The sequence below is a fragment of the Otolemur garnettii genome, unplaced genomic scaffold (assembly GCF_000181295.1).
Source record: "Otolemur garnettii isolate 467f Iridium unplaced genomic scaffold, OtoGar3 scaffold00002, whole genome shotgun sequence".
NCBI lineage: Eukaryota > Metazoa > Chordata > Mammalia > Primates > Galagidae > Otolemur > Otolemur garnettii.
In genome coordinates this window covers 4,111,435-4,137,752 of record NW_003852397.1, presented here as the reverse complement: position 1 = coordinate 4,137,752, position 26,318 = coordinate 4,111,435, and the positions used below count along the sequence as shown (strand labels likewise).

At 43.1% G+C, this 26,318-nt stretch overlaps 1 protein-coding gene across 1 annotated transcript in view; it reads right to left on the bottom strand.

Moving 5' to 3' along the window:
* The window catches only part of SOBP (sine oculis binding protein homolog), a 147,317-nt gene that overhangs the window by 43,076 nt on the left and 77,923 nt on the right, over positions 1-26,318 (bottom strand). Inside the window, 1 exon segment of the mRNA XM_023513267.1 lies at positions 6,537-6,632. Coding sequence (XP_023369035.1) covers positions 6,537-6,632 — 96 coding nt within the window.

Below are 26,318 nucleotides of genomic sequence, written 5' to 3'. Positions count from 1 at the left end.
TTCAAAAAGACACTGCACTAGTCAGCAACATTTACTATGCAACCAATAGCCATCTCTAGTTCCCTAGGCATAAAAAGGCAAGTGGATGAATATTTAAGCATTTCTCCCAAGTTCTTTTACATAAATTAAAATCCTACATTTGGACTCTTATCTAAACCAATGGAAAGAGACTCAACTTAGAGAATAAAGACAGGTACTCCTAGCATGTGCCTCAAGATTTTATTGAAGCTGGTGCATCTTTCTATCTCCATTTTATTCGTAATAAGATTGACCATTGAGCTTTTACTATGTGCCAGGAATACTCAGTGCTCCATATGCATGATCTCATTTACTCTTCAGAACAACATATGAGATAGGCAGGTACTGTATTTATCTTCATTATATCAGTAAAGACACTAAAGTTTGGGAAGGTAAGAAATTTTACCAGGTTGCACCACCGGCGTGTCTGCAGAGTAGAGATTAGGTCTCCCACTCTTACCCATTAGGCCACAATGTCCCGCTTGGAGAACACAAGGTCCTCCGTAGCTCTCTCTGTCTGCAAGAACCACTGCGATGTACTATGTGAAGCTAGCATGAGAACTAAACCATTTTGCCCTGATTTTTCTGTGCAATGTCCCTGGAACTGGAAAGGCAAAGATTCCTCTGCCTTGGAAAAGGAAGCCTGCTAAGGACCAAGGGTCTCTCATCAAATCAAGACACATTATTCCCAAGAAAGCCCCTATGCACATATCAGAGCAGAAGCTGGGGAGCTCTTGTCCTCCTCCAGGTGGCTTCTCTCCCAAATAAAGGAGCTACAAAGAGAATTAAAATAGGGTTTGTGTGGATGGGAGAGGAGGGGAAGGTGGTCTGCTGTAGTCGAGAGGGTCTTTGTTGAAGAAAAAAGAAAGAGGCTGAACCATAAGACCATGGCAGAAATGGGGGCCCGGAGGCTGAGAAGAGTGGGAAGAGAAGCAGCAGACACCGGTGGAGAAGTTTAAACAACAGCATAGATGAAACCCAGAGGGCGGTGTAGGCAAAAGACTCCTCAAGTGGAATCCGTGTATTAAAGTCTGATGATCTTCCTGAGAGCACAGGTGTGTTACCTCTATTGAAACTGACTCTTGCTTAATCTAAGGTTGTTGTCACCTTTATTTCCAGAAAGTTCTATTTCTCTAAGAGACAGTTTAGAAAGCTATGGGAACACAGGAATAACCCCAGATTAAAGGGTTCTAGAATATGGGTGGAGGAAAAAATGGTGACACACACCAACTCTCTCCAGACAGCAACTAGTCCCTGGGCTCTTCTGGGTCATTTTTATATTTGGGGGCTACAGCAGGAAACTGGTGTACAGTATACTACATATGTATATGTCATGTGATGTTTTATTTCACATGATGGGAGTTCAAATGTGTCACCATGATTTTAATTTTCAGCACCTCTGCTGCCCAGCTATAATATGAAGGCAATATTATGTAAATTTATATTGACCTGGGGCATAAATCTGACTTTCTAGATCAAGAGCATTAAGGGGAGGGTCTTTGGTCAATTGCATCTATTGAGTTTATGATGAAATGTGGCAGTTCCGCCTTTTGAGAGTTCTCCTTATATCTCCAGGAAGTAGCAAGAAAGTCCTAGAAATGGCTAATGTATGGTATTATGTGGCTCTCCCTACTCTAATTTTATGTCAGAAATGTTTCATTATATATATATATAATATATATACATATATATATTATATATATATATATTTTTTTTTTAATCCGTACAAGTACTAGGAATTTCCAGACTCAGTAGGATGGTGTCAGTTACTGAGATCCCTGCAAATTGCCCTGCCTGACTGCTCATTCCTTAGCCTCTGGACATACTACACTTGGCCAACTTAAATACATAGTACTAACCCAGGCACAGGACACCTGGCCTGAGGTTCTCCACCTCAATGCCTTTGCTCATGCTTTTTCGTTTGGTTTCCTTGGAACACCCCCTTTCCTTACATGCCAGTTCCAACTATCAAAATCCAACCCAGGTAAGGTCTAGATCAAGACTAGCCTCCTTGTTAAGTCTTCAGTGACCACACATCAAAATAATCTCCTCTTCCTTCGTACTCCAGAATTTTGCTAATATTCTTTTGGGACACAGCTCACAGTGCAATGATAACAATCGTGATTATAAGGAGAATCATAATAACAGCAGCTAGCATGTATTACATGCTAACTGAGTACCAGGCTCTTTAAATACACCATCAGTTTTGATCCTCACAATATGATCTGACATTATTGTCTTTCATTAGTACATTCTACAGATAAAGATCTGAAACTCAGAAAGGTTCCAGAGGTAAAACAGAGACTCATTGTGATTGGATGTAATGTCAGAGACATCACAATAAATTTTAAGCCTTTGTGCCTCTGACCCAGTGGCCTTAACAAAACTTGTGGCCTTCCCGGTCCTTTAAGTGCACACTTTTGACTGCATCCGAATTTACATAACAAATCCTGTCACCAGAAGGGGTGCAGCAGAGAAAGATAAAACTTTTCTCACCTCCTTTGGTTGATCTGGAAATCCAAAGGCCACAGGTTCCTCAACCCCAGGATAACCATGATATTGTGCATGCCTCATTTTTCTCCAAGGAAGGCCTGGTGTCTTTTTCTGGGTCCCTATCCCTACCTGTTTTGTCTAGTAGGATGCCTTGTACATAGAAGAGGCTCAGTAGCATCTCTTATTTGAACACTGCATCAACATGGGGCATTTCTACTGCCTAAGGACTACATAGAACTCATATAATACACCTGTCTGCCTCCACAAGGAAAGAAGACAGAAAAACCAGCCCACACTAGACCAGCCTAAGCATTTCTCCTTTTCATCATCTCTGTTCACAAGCCACAATATTAAAATAGTTTTCATCCTCTCCCTACCCCAGCATTGTAAATGACCAGAAAGAATTCTTCCCTGATGCTATTTTTATTCAGCCTCCCAGCTGTGGGCTCCCTCCTCTTCCCCTGCAAAACTCTCACCCCTAACAGCCTGAGGAAACGCCAGAGGGATTCAGACTTTGTCTAGGTGATGACTCAGAAATCTGGAACTGAGGGAGACAGGCTGCTCACCCCGCCCCCCCATACCCCGTCACTTTCCTTTCTCTTATTTTCCCTTTTAGATTTCCCAAACCTGTTTTTTCCCAGCCAAATAATACTACATCAGTTGCTGCTATTCTTTGACTAGTCCCAAAGCACAATTCCCCATTTAATCATTATTATTGACCTTCTTCCTGAATGTTCTCTGGACTGGTCCTAAGGAAACTTGGGGAGTGGGCTCCGTAGTCTTCAGTTCTTCTCAAAGCCCTCTCTACATTCCCCCTCTTTTAGCTATAGGTCCTTCCTCTCCAATGAGTGTTTTAATTCCATATTTCTGCAAGATCTTACTCTTAGTGGGCCTTCAAGAACCGAGAAAGTACTGGCTGATAAGAAGGTGAAAACTCATAACATGTTTAAGGCCCTGCTCACTCTAGCTTTGAGCCCAACCTCTGCCAGTGATATGAACATTTTCATAGGGGGAATGAAGCCTTCCAGTCCCAAAAGAATTAGGCAATAATGGGGGCGGCGCCTGGCTCAAAGGAGTAGGGTGCCGGCCCCATATGCCAGAGGTGGCGGGTTCAAACCCAGCCCCGACCAAAAAAAAAAAAAAAAAAAGAATTAGACAATAATGATAAAGGGACTACCAATGGTGTTGTAATTGGGGGTAAGAGCTAACCCATGGCTGGCTCTAAATATTCTCTTTGCCTGGCTCTTGTAAACCATGTCACTATAGTGCTAATACAATATAAATTTCCTATATTTTCTTTTATCAAAAATTGTTTCCTCTGGTGATAAGCTTAGAAATACCAGCAAAATACCCTGTTTGAGTGTGTACACATGCATGCACCTATCTTTGAAGGGGTAGGTAGGGCCAAACTGAATCGTGATATATCGAATGGTACTTGTTTTATCTAATGTCACTCATCTTGACAGCCTTGCATGTTCAAAATTAATAAAAAGCATAAGGAAACTGCTGCACCACTACCAACTAAGGAATCTTGGCCATCAAGCTAAATATCTAGTCATCTGTGTTGTACATTAAGTGTGAAGGCACATATCACAGTTTGGAATTTAAATGGAAAAATCAATACCCTACAGGAAATCTACAGTTGCACAGCAGATTTCCCTATCAGCCAATGCTTTCTTTGTCAGTGCCTTCTGATTACACATACTTGTGTATTCCAGGCATCGATTTTACTTTGCTTTTGTTTGGGTTACTTAATAGTTCTCCCTCTTCCAAGAAGCAGAGGCGGGCGGGGGAGGAAGATGAGGCTGCAGGCAAAGACACTAGATTCAGTAAAAAAGTCGAGGCAATGTCCAGCCTACCTGGCCAGGGTACTTTCTGTCAGTGCCTGTGGCCCCGAGGACCAGGCTTCATCCGGGAGCCCAGAAGCATCCCGTACCCTCATTGTTTTCTCCCCTGTAGAGCTCCCACAGTTTCTAAACCGGCTGCTGCTTTTGCTGCAGCAAACCATGCAAAAAGATGGCAGAACCAGCCTTAAGCTAAAAAAGCACTTTGGAGCAGAGCTTGCAGTCTTCTCTGACAGATTCTTTAAAAATCTGCTCTAAGCTGTGCTAAGAAAACTCCAAGGACTTCCTATTTCTCTCTTATGAATGAACAAGTCTTTTTCATATAGAAGCATAACTTCTCAAGGCTTCATAACCAGCCAAACGACATCACTTTTCTTACAGCTGAAAAAAAATAAGATAAAATTTCTCCTTGGAGAAATAAGCTCACGTTTTGTCTTTATTCTCCTGTTTCTTTGATCACAAGAAAGTATGTTGACCAAAAGGAAGCATTTCTAACAGTGACTAGAAGGACAAAAACTGTACCAAATCTCTCAAGACTCCCACCAATACAGCATTGCGCTTAAGCGCAGCAATGATGAAACATCTATTTTCTCTAAAGATAGCTGTAAAAGACGTTCACATGTACGTTTTACTTCTTCTGGTATGAACTGACCACAATCAGGACTCAAGAATGTTCATTTTTCTAACAAATAGAAAAAAATTAAACAAAAGCATATTACTTTGAACAGTTTCTGCAAAAAGAAGTAAGCTATTCCCCAAAGCATTCTGATTCCGAAACATAGCATAAATGGCCCCTATGCTCTTCTGCTGGATAACAATAGTAATAGAGAAACATCAAAGCTGAAATGAGCAAAAAGGGTTTCCCCAGAATAGGTAATGCTAGCAGGTCTGGGAGTTTAAGAGTTCCGAGATAAAATATAAGGTAAGTTAAATTTTCGAGGAAAAATGTGCATTTATAAGCAGCATATTTGCCTGGGGATTGGTTGGTCAAAGGACTATATGCCCAGAGTAATGCCATTGTAGCTGTGCAGAGTGTGGAGAGGGGCAGGAGAATCTCTGTCAACACATAACTAGCTAGAATGGGTAAGAGCTGTTTTTTTCTCTCCTCTCCTGCTCTTTGGACATTGTTTTTAATGAACAGTTGGTATCAGAGCTAAATCCAAAGACTGCTGTATGTGGGATTTCCTAATGCAGAGACCTGGCAAAGCTGTACTGTATTCAGCCAAAAAACTAAACATAAATTAGACTACCTTGAAATGTAACAACTATGCATCCTCATTCTCTTTGAGTGGTTTCATTTAGTTTGGAGCAAATGTTTTGCTTTAATGCAATTGAAAAGAAAAGAACATTTAGGGACAACATAGCTAGATCCCTCATAAAGCTTCATTTTCAAAAGCAGTGTTTGAATCACTAAATAAATGACAATTCATTCTCTGTTTACTTTAGGTAAACAGAAAATGCATTGCAGAGCACTCATTTTCAAAAGCTAATCAAGAACATTAGGTCCCAACAGATTCATTTAATAGAAATATAATAGGCATTCCTGCTTGCTTTTCATCTTGTCTCGCTGTAAATGCTAAAATGAACAGCAAATTAACCCTGGGTTGGAACAGAGTTTCTGTCACAGCTGATATCCTCTCTCACGACTCACAAACATCCTCCCATCCTGTCACTGCTTTGACTCCTTCTACATAGGAGAGACGGTTGAGTTTGGCAACAGAGAGAAGAATGCTTGAATTCTAAAGGGAGTACTGCGTGTCAACTCTGCTATCTTTCCTAGCAGAACAAGATATTACAAAGGTGTCTCCTAAAATAGTGTACAATTAGGATATAGGAAGAGGGGTGAGGGTAGGGTCGGGTTTTCTTCCAAGCTACACATATCAACTGTCTTTATATTTTTAACGTTACTAGCCATTCTCCAAGTGGCTGCTTACAAACTACCATACAAAACAAACTAATAAAAACAGGGCCATTCAAGCTCTATAATCAGATATAAAAGATTTGCAAACAATTTGAGATCTTATAATGAATATTCAGTGATATCAGAATTAGCATTTAGAACTCTATACAGAAAAATTATACTATTTCATAAATTATGTAATAATGAACAAACCCTTTCAAAAACTGTTTTCACTGTGCTAAAGTAACATTCTAGACTTGTTGTAAGTATGTTATTCTTACAAGTAGTTCGCAGTTATTCTTGAAGGCAAGCCTTGGAGTTTCCTTAGCATAGTGCTGCTGGGGAAAATTTTCAGCATGTCCATCTTCATCTCTAGCCTGAAGGGAAATATAATGGCCTATTTAGGGACTTACAAATAATGGAAGAAGAAAAAGCTAAAAGCATAACAGCTCAGATCATTAAACAAATGGGAATCCAGAAATAACAACATTATCAAGAAGTTTTGTTTAAATACGCAGTACACCTTTTAGATATCAAAATCTGGGATTTATTTTTCTTTACATTGTTTAGTTTGAACATGCAAATTTATTGTGGTGTAATAGTTAAAACAATACGAAGCAAACCAAAATCAAACATTTTTGTTGGAAATTATCACCACTTTAGTCTGCTGGTGCACATGTTCATTGCACAGTTAGGATTATATGACATACATACATGTTTAAACTTTCTGGCATGCTTAAGCAATCTCTAGATAATCCACTTAAAAAATTCTAATAGCAAGGCCATAAGAAAAGCAATTTGCATAGTTATATTTTGCATTGTAATACTATCAGAGACAAACTGATTCCCCTCTGTTTTTAAATAAAGATCTACAAGGAGTGATGATCTAGTAAGAACAATGATTTTCCAATCACATGTAGTATAAATACAGATTTAATCATGAAGCTGCATTAAAAGTTACTGGTTATTTTGATCTACACTGTTAATTAAGAAAGCTGAAGTTTAAATGGTGACATTAACAGAACTCATTAGCAATACCGCTGGCATCCCGTCTCCTCTCCCTAATCTCCCTCAGTGTGTGGTATGGAGTGGGAGAGAGGCAGAGGTAGGTGAAAGGGGGCGTGTCTGCAGCACACTCATTAAACCATTCATTTGGGTGACACTTGCACTCCGCTCTGCTCTCATCTCATCTTAGCCCTAACTGCTCTCTCTTTCCTGGCCTCCTGAAATTCACAGCTGAGCTGTCTCCCTCACATATGGCTTGCATATAATTATGCATATTCCATTTTACACTGCATTAAAATGATGAGCTCCTGGCTCCCTGCCAGCTGATTTTAAAAAGCCCCAGTGAAGTAGGAAAAAGGAGAGAAACACAGGGAGAGCCGCACAGGAAGCAGCAGGTAGTTCTGTCTGCTGTCTCTTTACATAAAATGTATGTCTGGCACCAGGGGAACAGCTGAGAACTACCTGTTGTGATGTATGGACTGAGGGGGAGAAAACAATGAGCATACTCTGTGGCATCGCGATGACAACGCTTATGTATTGTTTTTCCTTTAAAGGACCCAAATCTGCCCTGACGGGTGTCACTCAGAGCTCCCAGGCCATACTGGGGATTGTCATTTTATAAAGGGATCCACGGTTTGTACGGTTTAGAATGCATTGTTTGTGTCTAATAAAGGCTTCTGCTACTCATCCCAGGGAGGGAAGGAAGATGGAATTTGGAAGTGGAGTGTCATGGTCAATAATATTTGGATTACAAAAAGTTTGTGGGGAAAAGAAATTGCTCTGTTTCCGTTTCATTTTTGAGATTTATGAACATCTCTGGGGTTTGGTGCCTTTTTATTGTGCCTTCCCCCCCCCCACACTAAGATCGAAATAAAAATGCAGTTATAGAATTGGCTAGATGTGACGCAGGAAAAAGAAAGTGTGTTGTTCATGTCCAGTGGCTATCACAGCACTGGGACCTGTGATGTTTCTTCCTCCTGCATAGTCACTACTCTGCAGTGACATCAGGGTTGAAGCAAATACAGCTCAAATGGGACCCATTTTATTTTTATGTTTTGAGACACTCTCACTCTATGCCCTGGGCAGAGTGCCGTGACTTCATAGCTCACAGCAACCTCAAACTCTTGGGCTCAAGTGATCCCTTTACCTCAACCTCTCAAGAGGCTGGGACTACAGGCACTGGCCACAAAGCCTGTCTAGTTTTTCTATTTTTAGTAGTGACAGGGTCTTGCTCTTATTCAGGCTGGTCTCAAACTCCTGAGCTCAAGCAATCCACCCGCCTTGGCCTCCCAGAGTGCTGGGATTACAGGTGTGAGCCACCACACCCAGCCCCCAAATGGGACCCATTTTAAATACCAACTGGTAATCGTAGCAGGGAAGCCTATAAATAAAAGTCAGTCCTAAGAAAGCAGTAAGATGCCAGTGGGCAGTGACCATATTAGATTCTTCATTCAAAATGTTAAGTCATTCCATGAGGTAAAGGTCTCTGAAAGACAGGACCACGTCTCTGTCATTTTCTCACTCTGCCATGCCCATGGCCTTAAGGGATGGAAAAATCCCACACACGGATAGTAACTAGACCCTATCATAAACAGCTCTGTAGAAAATGCCACCTCAAAATATGCTAACGTTGGTAGTAGTTTTCTTATATTCCTGATGCACTATGATGCATATGCTTGGAAACACACTTTGCATATAGTTTGCAAGGGCTACTATTTACATATGTATGTCTATATTCAATATATATGTATCTTGTGTATAAATATTCATAAGGTGGAATATGTTTATTATGCATGTACTATGTATACACATTCATACACACCAGATGCCTAGGGATATTTTCAACATTAGTGGCAAAAATACATTCATTCCACTTACATGTAAGGTGCACACAATGTTTTTTTATGTGTTTAAAGGACAAAAAAAAATCCCATTATCTAAGGTTTAAATGTGCTTCCTCAAAGAAGCTGTAGATTTCGTATAAAACCTCATAATTTATGAGGTTAAATAAAGCAGCGGTGGAAGAGAAAGGAGAGGGGGCTTGGGGACACTAGGAAATGGAGAGAGAAAGCCGGAAATGTGCTTCTTTATTGGACCCTTATGTTCACCTCACATCAAACTCCCAATTCCCTGGGAATGGGCTGCCCTCTGACACCCAGCCTGACTCCAGAGTCCAAGAAATTCCATCCTCCAGACTCTTGCTGCATTGCCACCACCTGCCACAGAAATGCAAAGGATACAAAGAGCAAAGAGCCCCCAGACCGTCACCCCCGTGTGTACGTGTGCCCACGACTAAGCACTCACACACCCTTCACCAGAGCAATCCCCTCTGCATTCTGAAGTGTTCAACGTGTAGCTTTAAATTACTATTACAAGATGAGGTAGAATTAAATGCATTCATCAAAGGCAGTAATTCTCTACCCTGGCTGCATGTTAGATTCATCTGGGGTAGTTTTTTAACATACCGATGCCAGACTCACCCCCCACGCACAAACATGTACCTTTCCAAGATTCTGATTTAATTGGTTCAAAGATACCCTGTGGCTTTTTTGTTTTAGTTTTAGTGTCAATTTTTTTTTTCTTTGAGACAGAGCCTCAAGCTGTCCCCCTCGGTTAGAGTGCCGTGGCATCACAGCTCACAGCAACCTCCAACTCCTGGGGTCAAGCGAGTCTCCTGCCTCCACCTCCCAAGCAGCTGGGACCACAGGCGCCTGCCACAACGCCTGGCCATCCTTTGGTTGCAGCCGTCATTGTTGTTTGGCAGGCCTGGGCTGGACTTGAACCCGCCACCTTAGGTGCATGTAGCCAGCGCCCCAGCCACTCAAGTCACAGGCGCCGAGCCTAGTGTCAAATTTTTTAGAAAGCTCTCGGGTGATTGTAATGTGCAAGCAGGGCTAAGAACCTCCACTCTTAGGAGGGAACCTACAGGTATCTACCAGGTCCTTGCCACAGCCAGCAGGTTGTCTTCTAAGCAGGTCCCAGGTCCACTGGAGTGACCAATGTGCAATGCCAGGACTGAGCATTCCAAATCCCAAACTCTACAATCCAAAGTGCCTCAAAATACAAACTTTTTGAGCACTAACATGATGATCCACGAAAATGCTCATTGGGGGAAATGTTCATTGGAGTATTTTGGATTTTGAATTTTCAGATTTGGGATGTTCAACTGGTAAATACCTATAACGTAAATATTCCAAAATCCAGAACATCTCTCATTCTTACACACATTTTAGGGTAAGGGCTACTCAACCTACAGAATGTGGTCTTATCCTAAAGGTGGGTCTTATCCTAAAGATTCAAGAGATCACACAAATTGCTGCTTGTGGGCAAACATTCTCATTATTTGTCTGTTTCTTAGTCTCCTGTATGACAAATAATCTTGGAAGAACTACTATATTGCTTGCCCCAAAAGGCCTCCTGAAATTCTCTAACCAAGGCAAATATCTCTGCTGTGTCCTCTCTTAGGCTTTATACCGTTGCAGCCTTGCAATCACTGGAGTGATTTACGTTTCTCCTAAGGGCATCTTCTCCAGCTTCCTAAGGGCAGGGATGGTGTCTAGTCTCCCGCCATGTGTCTTCAGCTCCAGCCCCTGCCTGGTGCCCAGTAAGCTCTCTGTAGGAATGAGCTTTATCATTCACAGCAACTTAGTGGCAAAATCCACAGGACCTTCCTTACCCTACACAGAGAATCATTTTAGAATATTTTATAACCTCTTGCATATGGAAGCCAATCTTTCCCATTTGGGGTTCCAGATAATGGCTTAACAAGGGGGATGGACAGAGGAAGGTGACCACCTCTACAAGGAGAAGTATGTGTCACAAAAATTGTTCAGAATCACCATCTCTTGGTAATACCATAAGGCAGACTGACTTTGAGCTGGTTTTATTTTTCTTAAATTCACTACAGACAATGCATGCTTGAATTGCCTGTCTCAGAGTGGACCACCCCACTGCCAGCTCTTGGTATCCACCAGGGCCAAAAGAACTGTATTTCTGTCTGCCTTTGCTCTGGAGTGACAAGTTCTGACAGAAGAAGGCACGTCAGGACGCTTCATGACTGACTAACTCCTTGTGTCTTGTTCTCAACAGCTTTCTTCTGACTAATGTGCCAGATATTTATGCCAGCGACAGGGAGAAGCAAATGGAAGACTATTTTTTCTTTTTTGGGTTTTACTCCAAATGTGATTGATTGTCAGACTAAAGGTGGATTTTTGACCTATTATTCTAAGAAACCTTCATTTTAAGAGGAACGAAAATAAAAATCTTTCACAATTAAACTGAAAGGGGATTTCCCCATCTTGCTGACAGTCATGTATCCATTTTCAAGTCGTGTGTGAAATTTAGACTAATTGCCTCTCTACTTCAAAAACCTCTGGCTTGAACAAACCTTCTATTTTACCTCTTTCCCTGCAAATCATCACTAATTCACCTCTTTTGATTCTTACAATACAGCCAACTTTAGTTCTCCTTCAAATAATTCACTTCTTTCGGGCCGCAGTCTTGGTACCACATGCATATTTGATCAAGATCAGGGTTCTTTCTTCTCTGGAGAATGCCTTTAGAAAAGATAGAATGTTCTAGAACCCGTTTCTCCTGCCTACCCCAAATAAGTGTGATATTTCTGACTCAGTGTAAAGGTTAATGCTGTTGCCATTTAAGTGGAAAGATAATTAAGCTTCAGAGTTCATGCCTTCCCTGTGACAAATGGGAGTTTACGCCTGGGTCATTGTGATTTCTGGATTTCTTTTGAAAATAAGAAAAGACTGCCAGAATTGGAGGTGGAGAGAGCGCTGCGGAGCTTCCCGACTTATCCCCCCAGTGCCGCTGCAGATGTAGCACGTGGCAGCTAGCACAGGTGGTGTCATTACGAGACTTGGGAACATCCAAAATACTGCATCTCAAAGTTGTGGGACTGAGTTTATAGATGAAGACTCAGAGAGAAAAAAGGGAACACCAATTTTATATTTCATAACTGATTTTTTTCAACTAGCAATAATAGAAATTCAAGGTAAAAGCATGGGGAACAACTTCTGAAAACTTTTAGAATTTCATTTTATGACATCCCATTTCTGACCTACCCCACCCCCTTCTCAATGCATACACATTCCTCTCTTGAGGAAGCTCAGAGAGGAAAAAATAGCAGCCATAGTTCACACACAGCTTTTCAGTATGCTGTGAACAACCTTGTGAACTTGACCTAAAGGTCAGCAGCCCTGCTTCTTTGTCTTCAATGACCAGACACCTGGAAGTTCTGTTCATCTGGGAGTGACACCAGCAGGTCTTTGCTGTAGCTCCCTGCTGTCTCTGGAGTTACACACAGTTGTTTGCATCTCAGTGGCCCAAACCCTCTGGCCTGAATCCCAGTTCCCTGCAACTGGGTTTCTGGTCCTTTACTCCCATTTTCTTAGGGTAAAACTAGATTCCATCTCTCCTCACTTCTGGGACATTCTCATGCATGTGCCTTCTTTATGCCTCCTCCAGACTGTGGCTCATTTAGGAAGCCATCTACAAACTCTCTCCTGGCCCTAACCAGAGCTCTGTGCCCCCTGTTCTGTATACATTTCCATTCCATCTGAGTACCACATTGTATTATGACCATAAGTGTGTTTGCCTCCTCCATGAATCAGTGAGGTCCTTGAGTGTGGAAACTGTGTTCTGTTCAGCTTCAAATGTTCACATCCTGGACTAGTGTCTGGCATAATATAAAGGCTCCATGAATGAGTGAGTGACTGAATAAATGAATGGGTTCTGCCTGAGCAAGAGCAAGAAATTATCCAGGCGTGGTGACATGCACCTGTAGTCCCAGCTACTCAGGAGGCTGAGGCAGGAGGATCGCTTGATTCCAGGAGTTTGAGGTTGCTGTGAGGTCGTGTGATGCTGCTGAACCCCAGCTCAGACAACAGAGCATAACTCCATCTCCAAAGAAAAAAAAAAAAGGAAGACAGGGTTCCTATGCTTTAACCCCAGTAAGCATAGTACTGCTGTGTTTCTGAACCTCAGGAGTTTTCTCCATACCTGCGTCTCAGTAGGGCTCTGCCAGAGCTGTCGGATCACACCTGCCTCACACCTAGCCCTTCACTGACTATGCCATGCACTTCTGCCCCATACCTGTCCCTCCTATGGGTTTGATACTAGAGTCTTAGCCTCACTGCTGATCTTATACTCAGTTTGAACTTTGGCCAATAATCTTTGGCCCCACGTTTTTCACTCCTCCACTTCTCCCCTACATGATTCTCCAGTCTTTGCCTAGCAAATTCTCATCTCCAAAAGGCCATTCCTAGATTAAACAACCAGCTATCTTGCTCCCTATTTCTAATATCTCAGCTTGTCCTCAAGTCCCCTAGGTGTAACTGATCTTGGTTACGATGCACTTCTTATCTACCAGACTGGAAACTCCTTGAAGGCAGAGACCATCCTCCAGGACGCTGGGCAGAGTACCCTATACAACAAACAACTTTGTAAATATGCTGACTGGATTCATTAACCCTCCATTGTCCTTTCAGCCAAGGACTACATCATTCTGTTTTTCTCTACTGGAACTGCTTACCTCTACAAACAGATATCCCTAAAATATGAGTTGTTTCTATGCAAATATGCAAGTCCCTGAATGGGGTGCAGAGAGTTGTGTGGCTCTCGACAGGGTTTGAGCATGCAGCTGGGGAGGAGAGCTCTCTTCCGGACAGCGGACTCCCACCTGGCATAAGGCTCTTTTGTCGGATGCTACTGCAGGAGCCCAGAAACAAGGATCTCTGGACCCCGGCACCTGCTAAATTCACACTACTAACCTTTGCATCAAGATCCCTTGCCCTCCCTTCCATCTGCTCATCAAAGACTATCTAGGGGGAGTCTCGCAGTGGTGCTGGTTCACTGTGTTTTTTTAACAAAATGTGTGTAAGTTCCCATTTAGCATGTAGGCTGAAAGAGAAGCTGTTTCCCAGCGAAGTTCCTCCTAATTCTCCATCCTCCTTAACTGGCAAGCAGACGGCTTTCTCTGCACCTCTCCAGTCTCCCCTGACAGCTCACGCACCTTTGATGGATGACATGGACTTATCTGCTGCCGCTATTTTTTCACTCCATACAAACCTTTATTTATATATCATAAATTTTTAATATCCAACTTGGAGTCTTCAAAGAATAATGGTAACAAATATGCAACATGAAGATAATGGGAATCAGATCGTGTTTATGGCCTCCATGAGCATCTCTTTAAATGGTGTCAGGGCAGAGCCCCTCCGCGCTGGGCGCGTGTGAGGCTACCGGGCTGATCTTCTGCCTGATTAATGGCTGCCCTTCCTCGGGGGCCCTAATGGACTGCATGACAGTTACGGCAACAGATCCCCATCAGCCTGAAATACAGCTTCCCCATGAACTAAAATATATCATGCTCATCCCAGCACATTACAACTGTGTCTGGAATAATCAGAGTGGTTGCTAAGTGGTTCTGAAAGTCCTTGTTTTTACTTTTTATTTTTAACTCTATCTTTCCTTTACTGGACCAGTCACCCTTCTGTATTTATCTGGTATTGTTCCTGGTCAGGTCCCCTGCATGTCTTTGTTTGGTAAGAATGGCTATTTCAAAGTGTCTGCAGGTAAGGCCCAGCAGCTAGGGGCACATAGCCCGCTGCTTTCTTATTCACTGCTAAGGTCACACCACCATCACGCCCCAGGCAGCTTCTGATTATCCTGGAACCCTTAATCCACACTGGATTACCCAGGCTCCTCGACTGTGCCCTCCCTCACCCCCTCCACCCCCACACACACTCTGCCCACTGCCTGCCTTTTGGTTTTCTTGCTATTCATTTGCATCTACTACCCAGGGACCTGTAAGAGGAAACAAAAGGCAGGGAAAAGCAACTGCCTCCACTTTGCTACTGGCTGGCACACATAAAATGCTAAAATAATTGGCCTAATCTAGGCATTTGGGGTAGTTCTTTAATTCTTGTTGTCTGAAATCACTTGGCATAAGGGATGGGCTCATATCACAGACCTCCTGATGGGTCTCAGAAATCAGAGAAAACGTGAAACAGACAAGGGCTGGAAAGAGATTCCCAGACCCCATCGCTAAGGCTGGAAAAGGATCCTGACATTATAGAGGAGATACCCTCCCTACAGGATGTCTGCCCAGAAATAACCAGCCTCTAAGGGGGTTACGGAACACTCTCCACTGGATCAGGACATTGCTTTGAAAGTATTAGGGACTAATAACAACAACTAACATTTCCACAGCTCTTAGGTGCACACCAGACACGATTCTAAGGTTTTAAGTGCTTTGTATGTATTAACCCATTTAATACACATGCATAACACATACCAAAAAAAAAGACTTAGTAAGTAGTTACTATCGTTATCTCCGTTTTATAAAGGAGGAAATGGGGACACAGAGAGGTTATGCGGTTTACACAAAATCACACAACTAACAAGTAATGGAACCAGGATTCAACACTAGGCAGTCTGGCTCCAGAATCCCTATGACACCCTGAAGATTCACAGCCCCTGTGTTATTATAAAGCTTATCAGTTGAAAATACTGGTGTCATTAAATCTTTTAAATATATTATTAAGGGAAGTCTTCATAATTCTTTGGGTTTAGTATTCCAAGATTGAACATACCAGAAAAATTAGGAAAAGAGGGTATTTAATAACAAATATAACAGAAGTGAAGGGGTGAGGAAAGGGGTCTGCAAAGAGCCCAGGAAAAGAGAGGCAGGGGCAGCACGTGCCAGAGGGTCTTTGGCACAGCCTGAGGGTCCTTCAAAATTTATAAAATTAATCCTTAAGCCAACTTCTTTAACCTGACTCTTATCAAATAGACTTCAGCTCATTGATTATGACACCCAGGTCCCTCAATTCCAGAAAAGACTTTTCCGGCAGAACTCACTCTGCTGCTCAGATCCTTTAATAATTTCCTTGGTGAATTTCTAAAAGCATCATCAGTGATTTTATATACATATATATATATATATATATATACACACACACACACATAGTTCTATGTATAATGCTGTGCAGGCTACAAGGGGCAATTGTGTTATCTCCCTTATTCCTGGCACCCCATTATTGTGACTTTGGTTAACATGAGTCAGCATCAAAGCAGTGGCTATCCTTGGGTGAACAGGTGAAAGTGAGTCCCGGGACCTCCCTGCTGAGAAACCTACCTGCACCTTGATTGTTCAAGGTGGGGCACAGGGAGTGCTCAAGGCCAGCAGGCCGGCCTCTGCTCCACCCACAATGCCCTCCACTCCTAGGAATGATTAAAACAGAGATACAATGACACAGAGATACCATGATACAGCCCTGAACAGGCTGACGGCCAATTAGCTTACTTGGTGGGAGCACAACACCAGAGTTTCAGGGCACGTCCGGGGTAAGTTAGGGGGCTCTGTGTCACAGTCACAGAACACACCCTTCACCACAACCTGCCACATCACACTTGTACAGGTCTTGGCAAAGGGGAGATAGACACCAGAAAACACGTGAGTGGATGTGGGTGAGTCAGTCACGTCTCTCACTATTTTTGGAAGAAATAGGACTAAGGGCATACACTAGTGAGGGTGGTCCTGGACAACCGTGAGTCACAAATTCAAACAAATGGTGTCCTTGAATTATTATTAATTCTGAGGTCAAGGACTATAAATTCTATACTATGAGCACTACTTGCCGAAGACATGATGTCACAGTTGTTATTTCTAGAAAGGGCTCAGCACTCAAACCAACCTAACATTCCTATCTCCTACCTGCATAATCGGGGTCTAGACACAAATGGGTTGCCTATAAATTCTCAGGCCACTTTCAATGCTAAGCCTCAGCCCACCCCTTCCCTATGTGCCCAGCCAGGACAGCAGGCCTACAGATTCTCCAAGGCTGTTCTCAGCCATCACCCTACACTCTTGTCACTGGTTCCCTACAACTCTATCTTTGAGCCCACTTCTAGCTATGACTCCCAGATCTCAACCCTCATGCGGACACTGGCCTTGTCTTGGGCCCTCTGATCTATGTATTTGGCTGGCCGGAGTCTGCTGTCCCCCTTGGACATATCCCCTTTGGATATGGCCATAGTCCTGTCACTCTGGTGCTCACTCTGGATAGTCACAGAAGGTTTAGAATAAGCATTATGAAATGGTGTGCCCAGTTCAATTTGCCTAAAAGATTTCTTTAGGAAGAAATAAATGTGAGTATTATACAATGTTAGTAAAAATCAAAAATCAGCCTGAACATGAAGAAGATATCCCAAGACTGGGATACCGTGCACTACCCACACAAATGTTCTGACCAACATGTAGTGAGTGGCACTGTGGTTTAAGCCAGTGAGTGCAGGCAAAGGGAAAGATGGGGTAACACATCCTTTGACTTTTCCCCAGGGTCTTTCAGAGAGTGAAGTCCAAATCTGATTCTGAATTGGATGGTCCTCCTGATGGCTTCAATTTCAATCCATGTGCCACCGGAACTGTTTGCAGAGGCACCATCAGGCTTAAAAAGGAAAAAAGTCTAAATCAAACTGTTCCCAAACCCCACCCAATCTACCTCCTGTGGTGCCAAATGCAAAGAGTGTGGCAAGGGGGCTTCGTACGCAACACCCTCTGCTCAAATGACACTCTCTGGAGTCTTAGCTTTAAATCCCAGTCACTCTGCAGATGAAGAGTGGAAGTGCTAGAGGGTAGAACTGCTGCATGTTTAAACAGGGGATGATCATTTCAGCAGAATGTGCCTGGGGTTTAGGGACAGGACTGTTGAAGCCCACAGCTGAGGATCAAGTCAAGATCCATTTCTGGATCTTTAGGTGTTCTCGCTCCTCTGTCACCCTCTCTATTATTATTACTAGTAACTATTATTATATCTCCAGGAGGTATATTTGGGGGTCAAAGCCCAGGTGAGGAAAGATAAAAGGTGGCCTGGGTTTCCACCTCCTCTCCTTCCCCAGTGTCAGCTGGGGACAGTAACGTGGGGCTCTGCCTGCCCAGTCAGCAGCCTGGCTCCTTCTGTCTGCTCCATTCTTTCCCTCACCAACCCTTTCTAATAACCCAAATCTCTAAACTGTGCCAATTTCTCTCAACTCTGGTATCTCAGCTGCCCAGTGCTGCCCTACATGGCATCCCAGAGATGACCAGGAACCCCACTCAAAGGAGGCTCCCGGACCAGAGACTGAGGAGGGCATCCCCACTTCTACAAACTTCCAACTCAGTGACTGCTTCCTGGCAGCTGTCATCAGGAACAAAAGGAGAAAACTTGACAAAGAAGTCACTTTGACAATAATGATAAGATCTAATGATTATTCGGTGCCAGACGCTGCGCTAAGCATTCTACAGACTTTGGCTCATTAAACTTTCCCAGACCTTTAGGAAGTCTCCATTACTGTGCACCCTCCACTTCGCCAGTGAGGAAACTGAAATGTGGAGAAGTCAAGTTACTTGTCTAAGGCCAAAGAGCTGAGAAAGACAAAACTGGGCTCTGACCGCAGCTGTCAGGACGGCAGGGGCAGGCTCCAGGCTCCAGGCTCCCTCACCGCACTGGCTGCTCCACAGAAGAAACTGCAGCCATTACTAGAAGGCGGAACAGTCTAGTAAGCAGTATGAAGCCCCCTTGCCACCCTCTTTCCATTTGGCACCACAAATGTGCATGTCCCTATGGGTCCTCATGGGAGACAGGGAAAACTTGCCCTCTAGTCGCTCCCCTTTACGGTGCCCAACGCAGCTCAAATATAAGCATGGTCGAGGGGGCCAGCCCCGCATCAAGGGCCTGAGAGGGCCCCAACTCAGATCCACCAGGACCGACAGAAACGGCTCCTCAAGTGATCTGTCCTTGAGCTATGGGACAGAGGGGCAAGATCAGGGACTACAGATGGAAACAGAAGTGGTGTGAGGAGTGCCATGCATCATCATGAGAAACCCTGCATGGGGGCACAGGGACAGGGAAGGAGACGTCCCTGAAGGCCACAGACTTCTCGCAAGGAAGCCTATTTGTTTTGAAATCTCTTACATTTCAGTAACACTTGCATACTCCACAAACTAAAGAGTATGGAATCTTTAATGAATCAAGGTGAGAGTAAGAGCTCAAATCTTTTTTCAGGTTCCTAGATAAATTAAGACATGTTTTCAGCCAGGGTGCGGTGGCTCACACCTGCAATCCCCACACTTTGGGAGGCCAAGAGGATCACTTGAGGCCAGGAGTTTGAGACCAGCCTGATAACATAGCAAGACCCTGTGAGGTGAGGTGAGAAGGTAAGGAAAGGGGAGGGAGGGAACGGAGAGGAGGAGAGATGCTTTCAAGGACATAGGATTCTAGATTCATAAACTTCTTCCTGTGGTTCTCTCCTAATCATATACTAAAAGAAAATACTAAATAGAGGAAAATACTAGAAGAGGAATAAGAATTATCACTTGAAAAATTATTAACAATATTAACCATCCTTTATTAATAAAAACAAGCAGGGTTTACACACAAAGTACTCCAGTGTAATAAATAAATTTCATTCATTTCTTTGCCTTAAGGTACCTTTACCTCTGAATTTCAAAAATGTCTTGCCCACTTCCATAAACTACAGGATATGCTACTTTATGCCAAGCCACAGTTTGTGGCACTGTGACCTTACAAAAAGCACACAGCAGGAGCAAGGGCACTTCTCGTAGGCCCACATGCCTTCACTCATTTGCTCATCATTTATTGAGCATGTAGTCTATGCCCGGCAGTAGTAGGTAACTGAATAACCAAGCATTAAAAATGGACTGTAGGGTGGTGCCCATAGCTCAGTGGGTAGGGCTCCAGCCACATCCACCAAGGCTGGCAGGTTCGAACTCAGCCCAGGTCAGCTAAAACAACAATGACAACTGCAACAACAACAACAAAAATAGCCAGGCATTGTGGTGGGCGCCTGTAGTACCAGATACTTGGGAGGCTGAGGCAAGAGAATCACTTACACCCAAGAGTTTGAGGTTGCTGTGAGCTGTGACACCACGGCACTCTACCTAGAGTGACACCTTAAGACTCTGTCTCAAAAAATAATAATAATAATAAAATGAACTGTAATGAGTCTATGTATTCAACACATTATATATTTTTTAAGTTCAGTATAAGGGCTGTAAAGCAAATGGCCCCTTGCCAAGGTCTATCCATACACAATTTAGAGAGTGAAATATCATATATTAATATCCTATTTAAAATTTAAAGTTTTAAAAAATTATAATTTTTAAAGGTAAATAAAAGCAAACTATAAAAGGCAAGAAGTAGGAAATGTTCTTGTAAGCAGACAAGAATTATAAAGAAGTAAAATGCAAGAATGCGTGAGAGCAAATTCTTCTTTTTTTTTTTAGCTCTTTTTTTTTTTTGGAGACAGAGCCTCAAGCTATCCCCCTGGGTAGAGTGCTGTGGCATCACAGCTCACAGCAACCTCCAACTCCTGGGCTCAAGCGAGTCTTCTGCCTCCACCTCCCAAGTAGCTGGGACCACAGGTGCCCACCACAACGCCCAGCTATTTTTTGATTGCACCCATCATTGTTCTTTGGTGGGACTGGGCTGGATTCGAACCCACCACCTTAGGTGTATGTGGCTGGCACCTTAGCCACTTGAGCCACCGGTGCCGAGCCATGAGAGCAAATTCTTAAAGGCTTAGCATCCCAAGTGCCACTGTGTTGAGGACCCTAGCACAGAAAGGGGTGAGGAGAACCATTTGGTGCCATGGCAACCTGAGTTTGATTCCTGATGCCACCACTGATGGGGGGAGGGAGGACCTGAACACCAGTGAAATGGGGGAGGGTGAACATCCCATTTAGAAATTGGTTGCAAGGATTAAAAGAGCCAATCCGTCACACAATATCTGGCACAGTGCCCTACACAATGCCTGCCACAGAATAAGTACTCAGTATATGACAGTTACACAAATTTCACAAATCTGCCTTCTTTTCTTGAGACAAAAACTCAGCTGGCAAGAAGGCAATATGGACTCAGTGTCCTGTCTTATCATTAAAGCCTTCATTAAAATTAGCTTTCAGGAAGCTATGACAATATGCTCAGTGGTCAAATGCCAATCAGAAGACACTGGGGAAGGTTTGAGGAATTTAAAAACTCATAAACACACCCACTCATCAGCCAACATCTACACAACTATGATACTTACTGCCCACTTATCTCTCTTTTCCACCATCTGACCACCTGTTTTGGTTCCTGCAACTAAGTCATCGTTCTGCTTTCTTTTTATCTTTCCCCGCTTTGCAGGTTTCCTGAGCAGCATCTCCACACCTACTGAGAGGCTTCCAGGTGAGCAGCACAGGGTCCATGGGAATCGCTCTATGCGGACTTCACAGCCTCCACCCCACCTCTTGATCAAAGAACTCATCCAAGATTTTAGTGCTAGACCCATGATCATCCTTCACATGGACACTTTTTATTCCTTATTTTCCAGCTACTAACTTTGCCCTGTACAAATTTTGTTTCTAACTCAATAACAGAGGACACCTTTATCGTTTGCTGATTTAAGTGTTCAGCAGAGCTTGGGCACACATACGTTGCAATCTGCACACTCTTCCCAAGCTGAATATCCTCACCAAAGACAGAGGGAAGCAGAGAAAATAAACGTGGGAGAATTCCAGAACAATCTGATATTTGGCTCACCATTTTCAAAAAGTGTCCAAATTAGCGGGTATTATTTTCTTACTCAAAAGGCTAGGGCTTTTCTTTTTCACTAAATACTGCAGAATTTATTAGGTCCCTATTCATTTCAGAATTCAGTTCAAAATTGCCGTCTTTGAGGTTTGGTTTTTTTTTTTTTTAATGTGTTCATTCTTATCTTTCTGACATATCATGTCTTATTTATAATCCTTAGACATAATTCTTCATCACCTGGTAATTTCTTCTGCATAAGTAAGAACCCTCCTCCCTTAGTCAGCTGTGCAACCTGCAAAGCTTTCTTTTATTTTACTGATTTATTTTATCTTACAGTAAAATGTCCTCCTGGTGCAAAACATCTTAATTCTATTTCTCCCCACCCCTTCCCTGGTTGCAGGAAGCTGCTCCACAGGTACCATACAATGTTATGCTCTTTGGTTTCTTTATACCACGTCCTGCCTTCCTGTGCTCTAGGATCTGATGCCCACAAGGATATAATCAAAATGAAATTGTATTAGTTTAGATTAGCATCTGTGGCAGCAATGCCTATAAATGATACAGACAAGGCAGCAGCTATAATGTCTGTCTCGTTTCAAGGTAAAAATGAAAAATGACATCTTTGATGGAAAAGACTCCACGGAGACCCAGGCAGAAACGAGGCCGGTTCCTCCACTCACAGACAGTTCTCTTGCCCGTCATATGGCTGACAGGTGTGTAATCATGTTCCTTAGTCACAGTTTGTGTTGAAATAACCAATTACCCAATGAATGAGAATTGAGCTCCAAAGTGCAAAGTGATGATGTGTCATCCAAAGCACAGGCTTTAAGGGGAGGCTCTGACGGGGCTTCTCCTCAGCCAAGGATACTCTCCAAGGCTGCAAGAAGCCTCTCCTGTTCTACCATGAATTTTATAAAATGCAGGATATTTCTCCTTTGGTCCCTCTCATTTAGCAATGGCGATTCCAACAGAGCCACTCCCACCATGGACAGGTTTCTTAGGCAGCTCAACGTCCATTTCCTGTCCCTGACCTTTCCAGAATACATCACCCTTACCTCTCACAGAGCGCCACCTGGCACAGCTGTCTCTCCACCCACCCAGATTTCCATGTGCCATCTTTCCCATGCATCTTTCCATCACTGTCCACATCATCTTCCACCAGACGCCCCCAGGTGCAAAGGGTAATGCTGCAATCCAAGAGCCCCACCATTCCAAATGTATCCTTGACAGGAAGGAATTCCCCAGATCCACTTGTCAGGAAAGGTATGGTGTCACACAAAGAGCCTCTGGGTTGTGAATACAGTCAAGAGCAGCAAATCCTTCAGCATTCATGAAAAACACAGGCACAAAAATCCCACTTTCTACTGGGCCAAAGGTTATTTGTTAATATCTTGGGGGAGAAAGCCTGAAAGCAACTCAAGTAAAATCAAGCAAGGAAGTTAAGATATTGACTTATTTACAATGGATTGATTATGGCCAGACGCGTTATAATCCTAGTGCTCTGGGAAGCCAAGGTGGGAGAATCACTTGAGCTTAGGAGTTCAAGACCAGCCTGAACAAGAGTGAGACCCTGTCTCTAGTAAAAATAGGAAAAATACGTAGGTATTGAGGTCGGTGCCTATAGTCCGAGCTACTTGGGAGGCTGAGACAGGAGGATCACTTGAACCCAGGAGTTTGAGGTTGCTGTTAGGTAGGGTGACCCCTCAGCACTCTAGCCTAGGGCAACAGAGTGAGACTCTCTCTCTCTCTCAAAAAAATGATTGATTATAATAGCACTGTTATCACACTTAATGTGGATCCTCATTAAACATGAACCAATCTCTGCTCTTTTTCAGACACGCCCTATTGCACAGCCCATAGTACAGGGGCCATACCTCCCAGACTGGTGGCTGAAAGAGGTAAAGGACAAGTGACAGGACATTGCTGCACGGAGGTTTTGTTTCCCATCTACAAAGAAGGGCTGGGACTTGTTATCCACACCTGATTCAAAGACAGGGCAGTTATAACCACCAGGTAACATCAACAGTGTAACTCAACAAAAGATTTTGAGTTGTGTGTCCACTGACAACTTCCGGTCTGAAATATCATGTCTCAAACAAACAGTACATAAAGCAGGTGGAGATTTCAATTTTATACAACAAGTATCGAAGCAAAAATTTCTTAAATTGACTTTTTTAGGCTAAAGGATTTGAGGAGATTAAAGATAGATTCAAAGAGGTGAGTGGAAAGTACAATTCTTTTATTCGCTCCTTGTCTTCTCATAAAGGAAAATGTCCCACAGAAGATTTACCTACAAAGAGCAGACCCACTTTACCTTCCTATAAAAACGCTTGGGAAGCTGCACTTGGCAGGAGATGAAGGACAATATGTTTACAGAGAAGAAAAAAACATCAACTGATTCTTCCCTTGTGTCATTCCTCTGTAACTGAAGCGTTTTTTTTAACCACAGTCTTGCTATCTTCATTTGCACAAGTGATAATCAGCCCCTCGTCTCTCCTACTGGAAGGGAGATTGGGACTCCACACTTGTCTTAACTATGGTTGGCATCACAGGCCCAGGCTGAGAGAGCAGGATGAGGTTCCCGCTGTGTAAAGGTTAAGTGGAAAACGGTGGGAGAGACAGGCTGGGAAGGGGCACAAGAACTCAGGCAGCTGCGCGCAGGGGTCCCCTCCCAAGGTGGGGCAGGGCTTGGTGCTGCATTACGTATGGGGTGTCTCTCCTCCACTTATGCATGTGCTCCTGGAAATTTTGGCAGTGGCACCTCGAGTGAAAAGCACACTACTTTGCACATATGGTGGAAAGAGTCTTGTGCATCAGTTGAATGCATACTGTACTACATACACATTCTGTTTTATCTCCGGGCCCAGCCGTGCTGCAAACGCTTGCAAATTGGGAAGCCTTCTGTGCAGTAAAAATACGGACAGGAGAAGCTAGACTGTGACTTATAAGATGCAACACTAGCCAAAAAAGCCAAAGTAACGGAAAAGTTAAGGCGTGTGCTTCATACTCACTGCAACAAAGGCAGCTCTGCAAGGGGCGGACTCGCAGCCAGCCTTTATTTCGTCCCCATCGCCCTGTGATAGAAAGCCCAACGAATGGGCTTCCCTTTCACAAACACCTCCTCTGGGAACCTCTGTCTGTACCTACTGCTGCATTATTTTTTAGAATGTTTGACATTCACATGAAAAAACAACTTCAGCGAAATTTCTCAGATTGGCTTCGGCAGAGGATAGTGATGAAATTGTTATTTTTGTCCTCTCCTCCTGAAGTCTTCAGCCTACTGATCAGCAATGGGATCCCACTGCCCTTAGAGAGCCACCAGCATCATTTTCACTTCCTAAGTGTTTCTAAAGCAAAATCTGATACCTGCTCAGGACTCAGAACTCCCTGCATATTTGGGATATAAAAGGGGCAAAGTGGTGGATTGTTCTGACCTTTCTTCTTTTCCCAGTCTTCCTTTACCTGGCCCCGAAATAACGATTTTTAAAATAACTCATTTAACACAAGCGTTCCCTAGGTAAGGAGAGTGATATATAAATCCTTTCTGACTTCAAATCGCAGGTCTCCCTTCTATTAGCCTCATATATGTTAGGGAAAAGGTACAGAAGGCTAATGATTTCATTAATAAATGACGACAATTTTATCATAGTCAAAGCATGAAGGTTTCCATTACTCTTCTTCAGCTTGCTGGGTAAGGTCTCCTGGCTTCACAAATGCAGAAACCAAGATATAGACACGTGATCTGACTAGGGGCACAGAATAAGAATTACGATACAGGATTCCTCACAAGATAAGGACTGGTTAAAACACAAAAGAAAAAGGGCAGAGGACAGCCCGAGTAATATCCACTAGTGTCCTAACCATCTGCTAGCAGCTCCTTCTTACTTAAGGACCCATCTCTCCCCTCCGATACCTTTTGTCTGATGCAACATCATTAGAGGCTGCAGAAGAGCACTAGGCTTAATAATGCTGAAGTGGGTGCTGTACCTAATGTAATTTATTTTGGGTGTAGCATTCATGATTTCGTTTCCATGTTATTTAGAATCATATACTCTCATAAATGTTAGGAGTGATGAGAGTTAACCCCAAAGTGGTGGGAAGCTCAGAGTTGCCTGAGGCATGCTTTGGCTCATTTGAGTCAGTTGTTCATTTTCAATATGGTTTGAGTTTGTCAAATTGCTGCAAACAACAAAATACACATTTAAAAGACTGTGTTTTCTAAGGGTTCCACAGGCAACTTTACCGCACTGAGCATTGTCCAGGTTTATTTTTCTTTTCTTTTTTTTTTTTTTTCTGGGATCTGCATACATATTTCTAAATGAAAATGAGGATTTAGCTCTCTTACACCTTCCTGTCTCTAGCTTTATTTTTCTTTGTTTCGTTTTTGTGGCTGCTTTTTAAAACATCAGTTAAAATATGCCCAAAATATAATAAAGTCAAAGATTAGAAATGACTCTTGCCATTTGA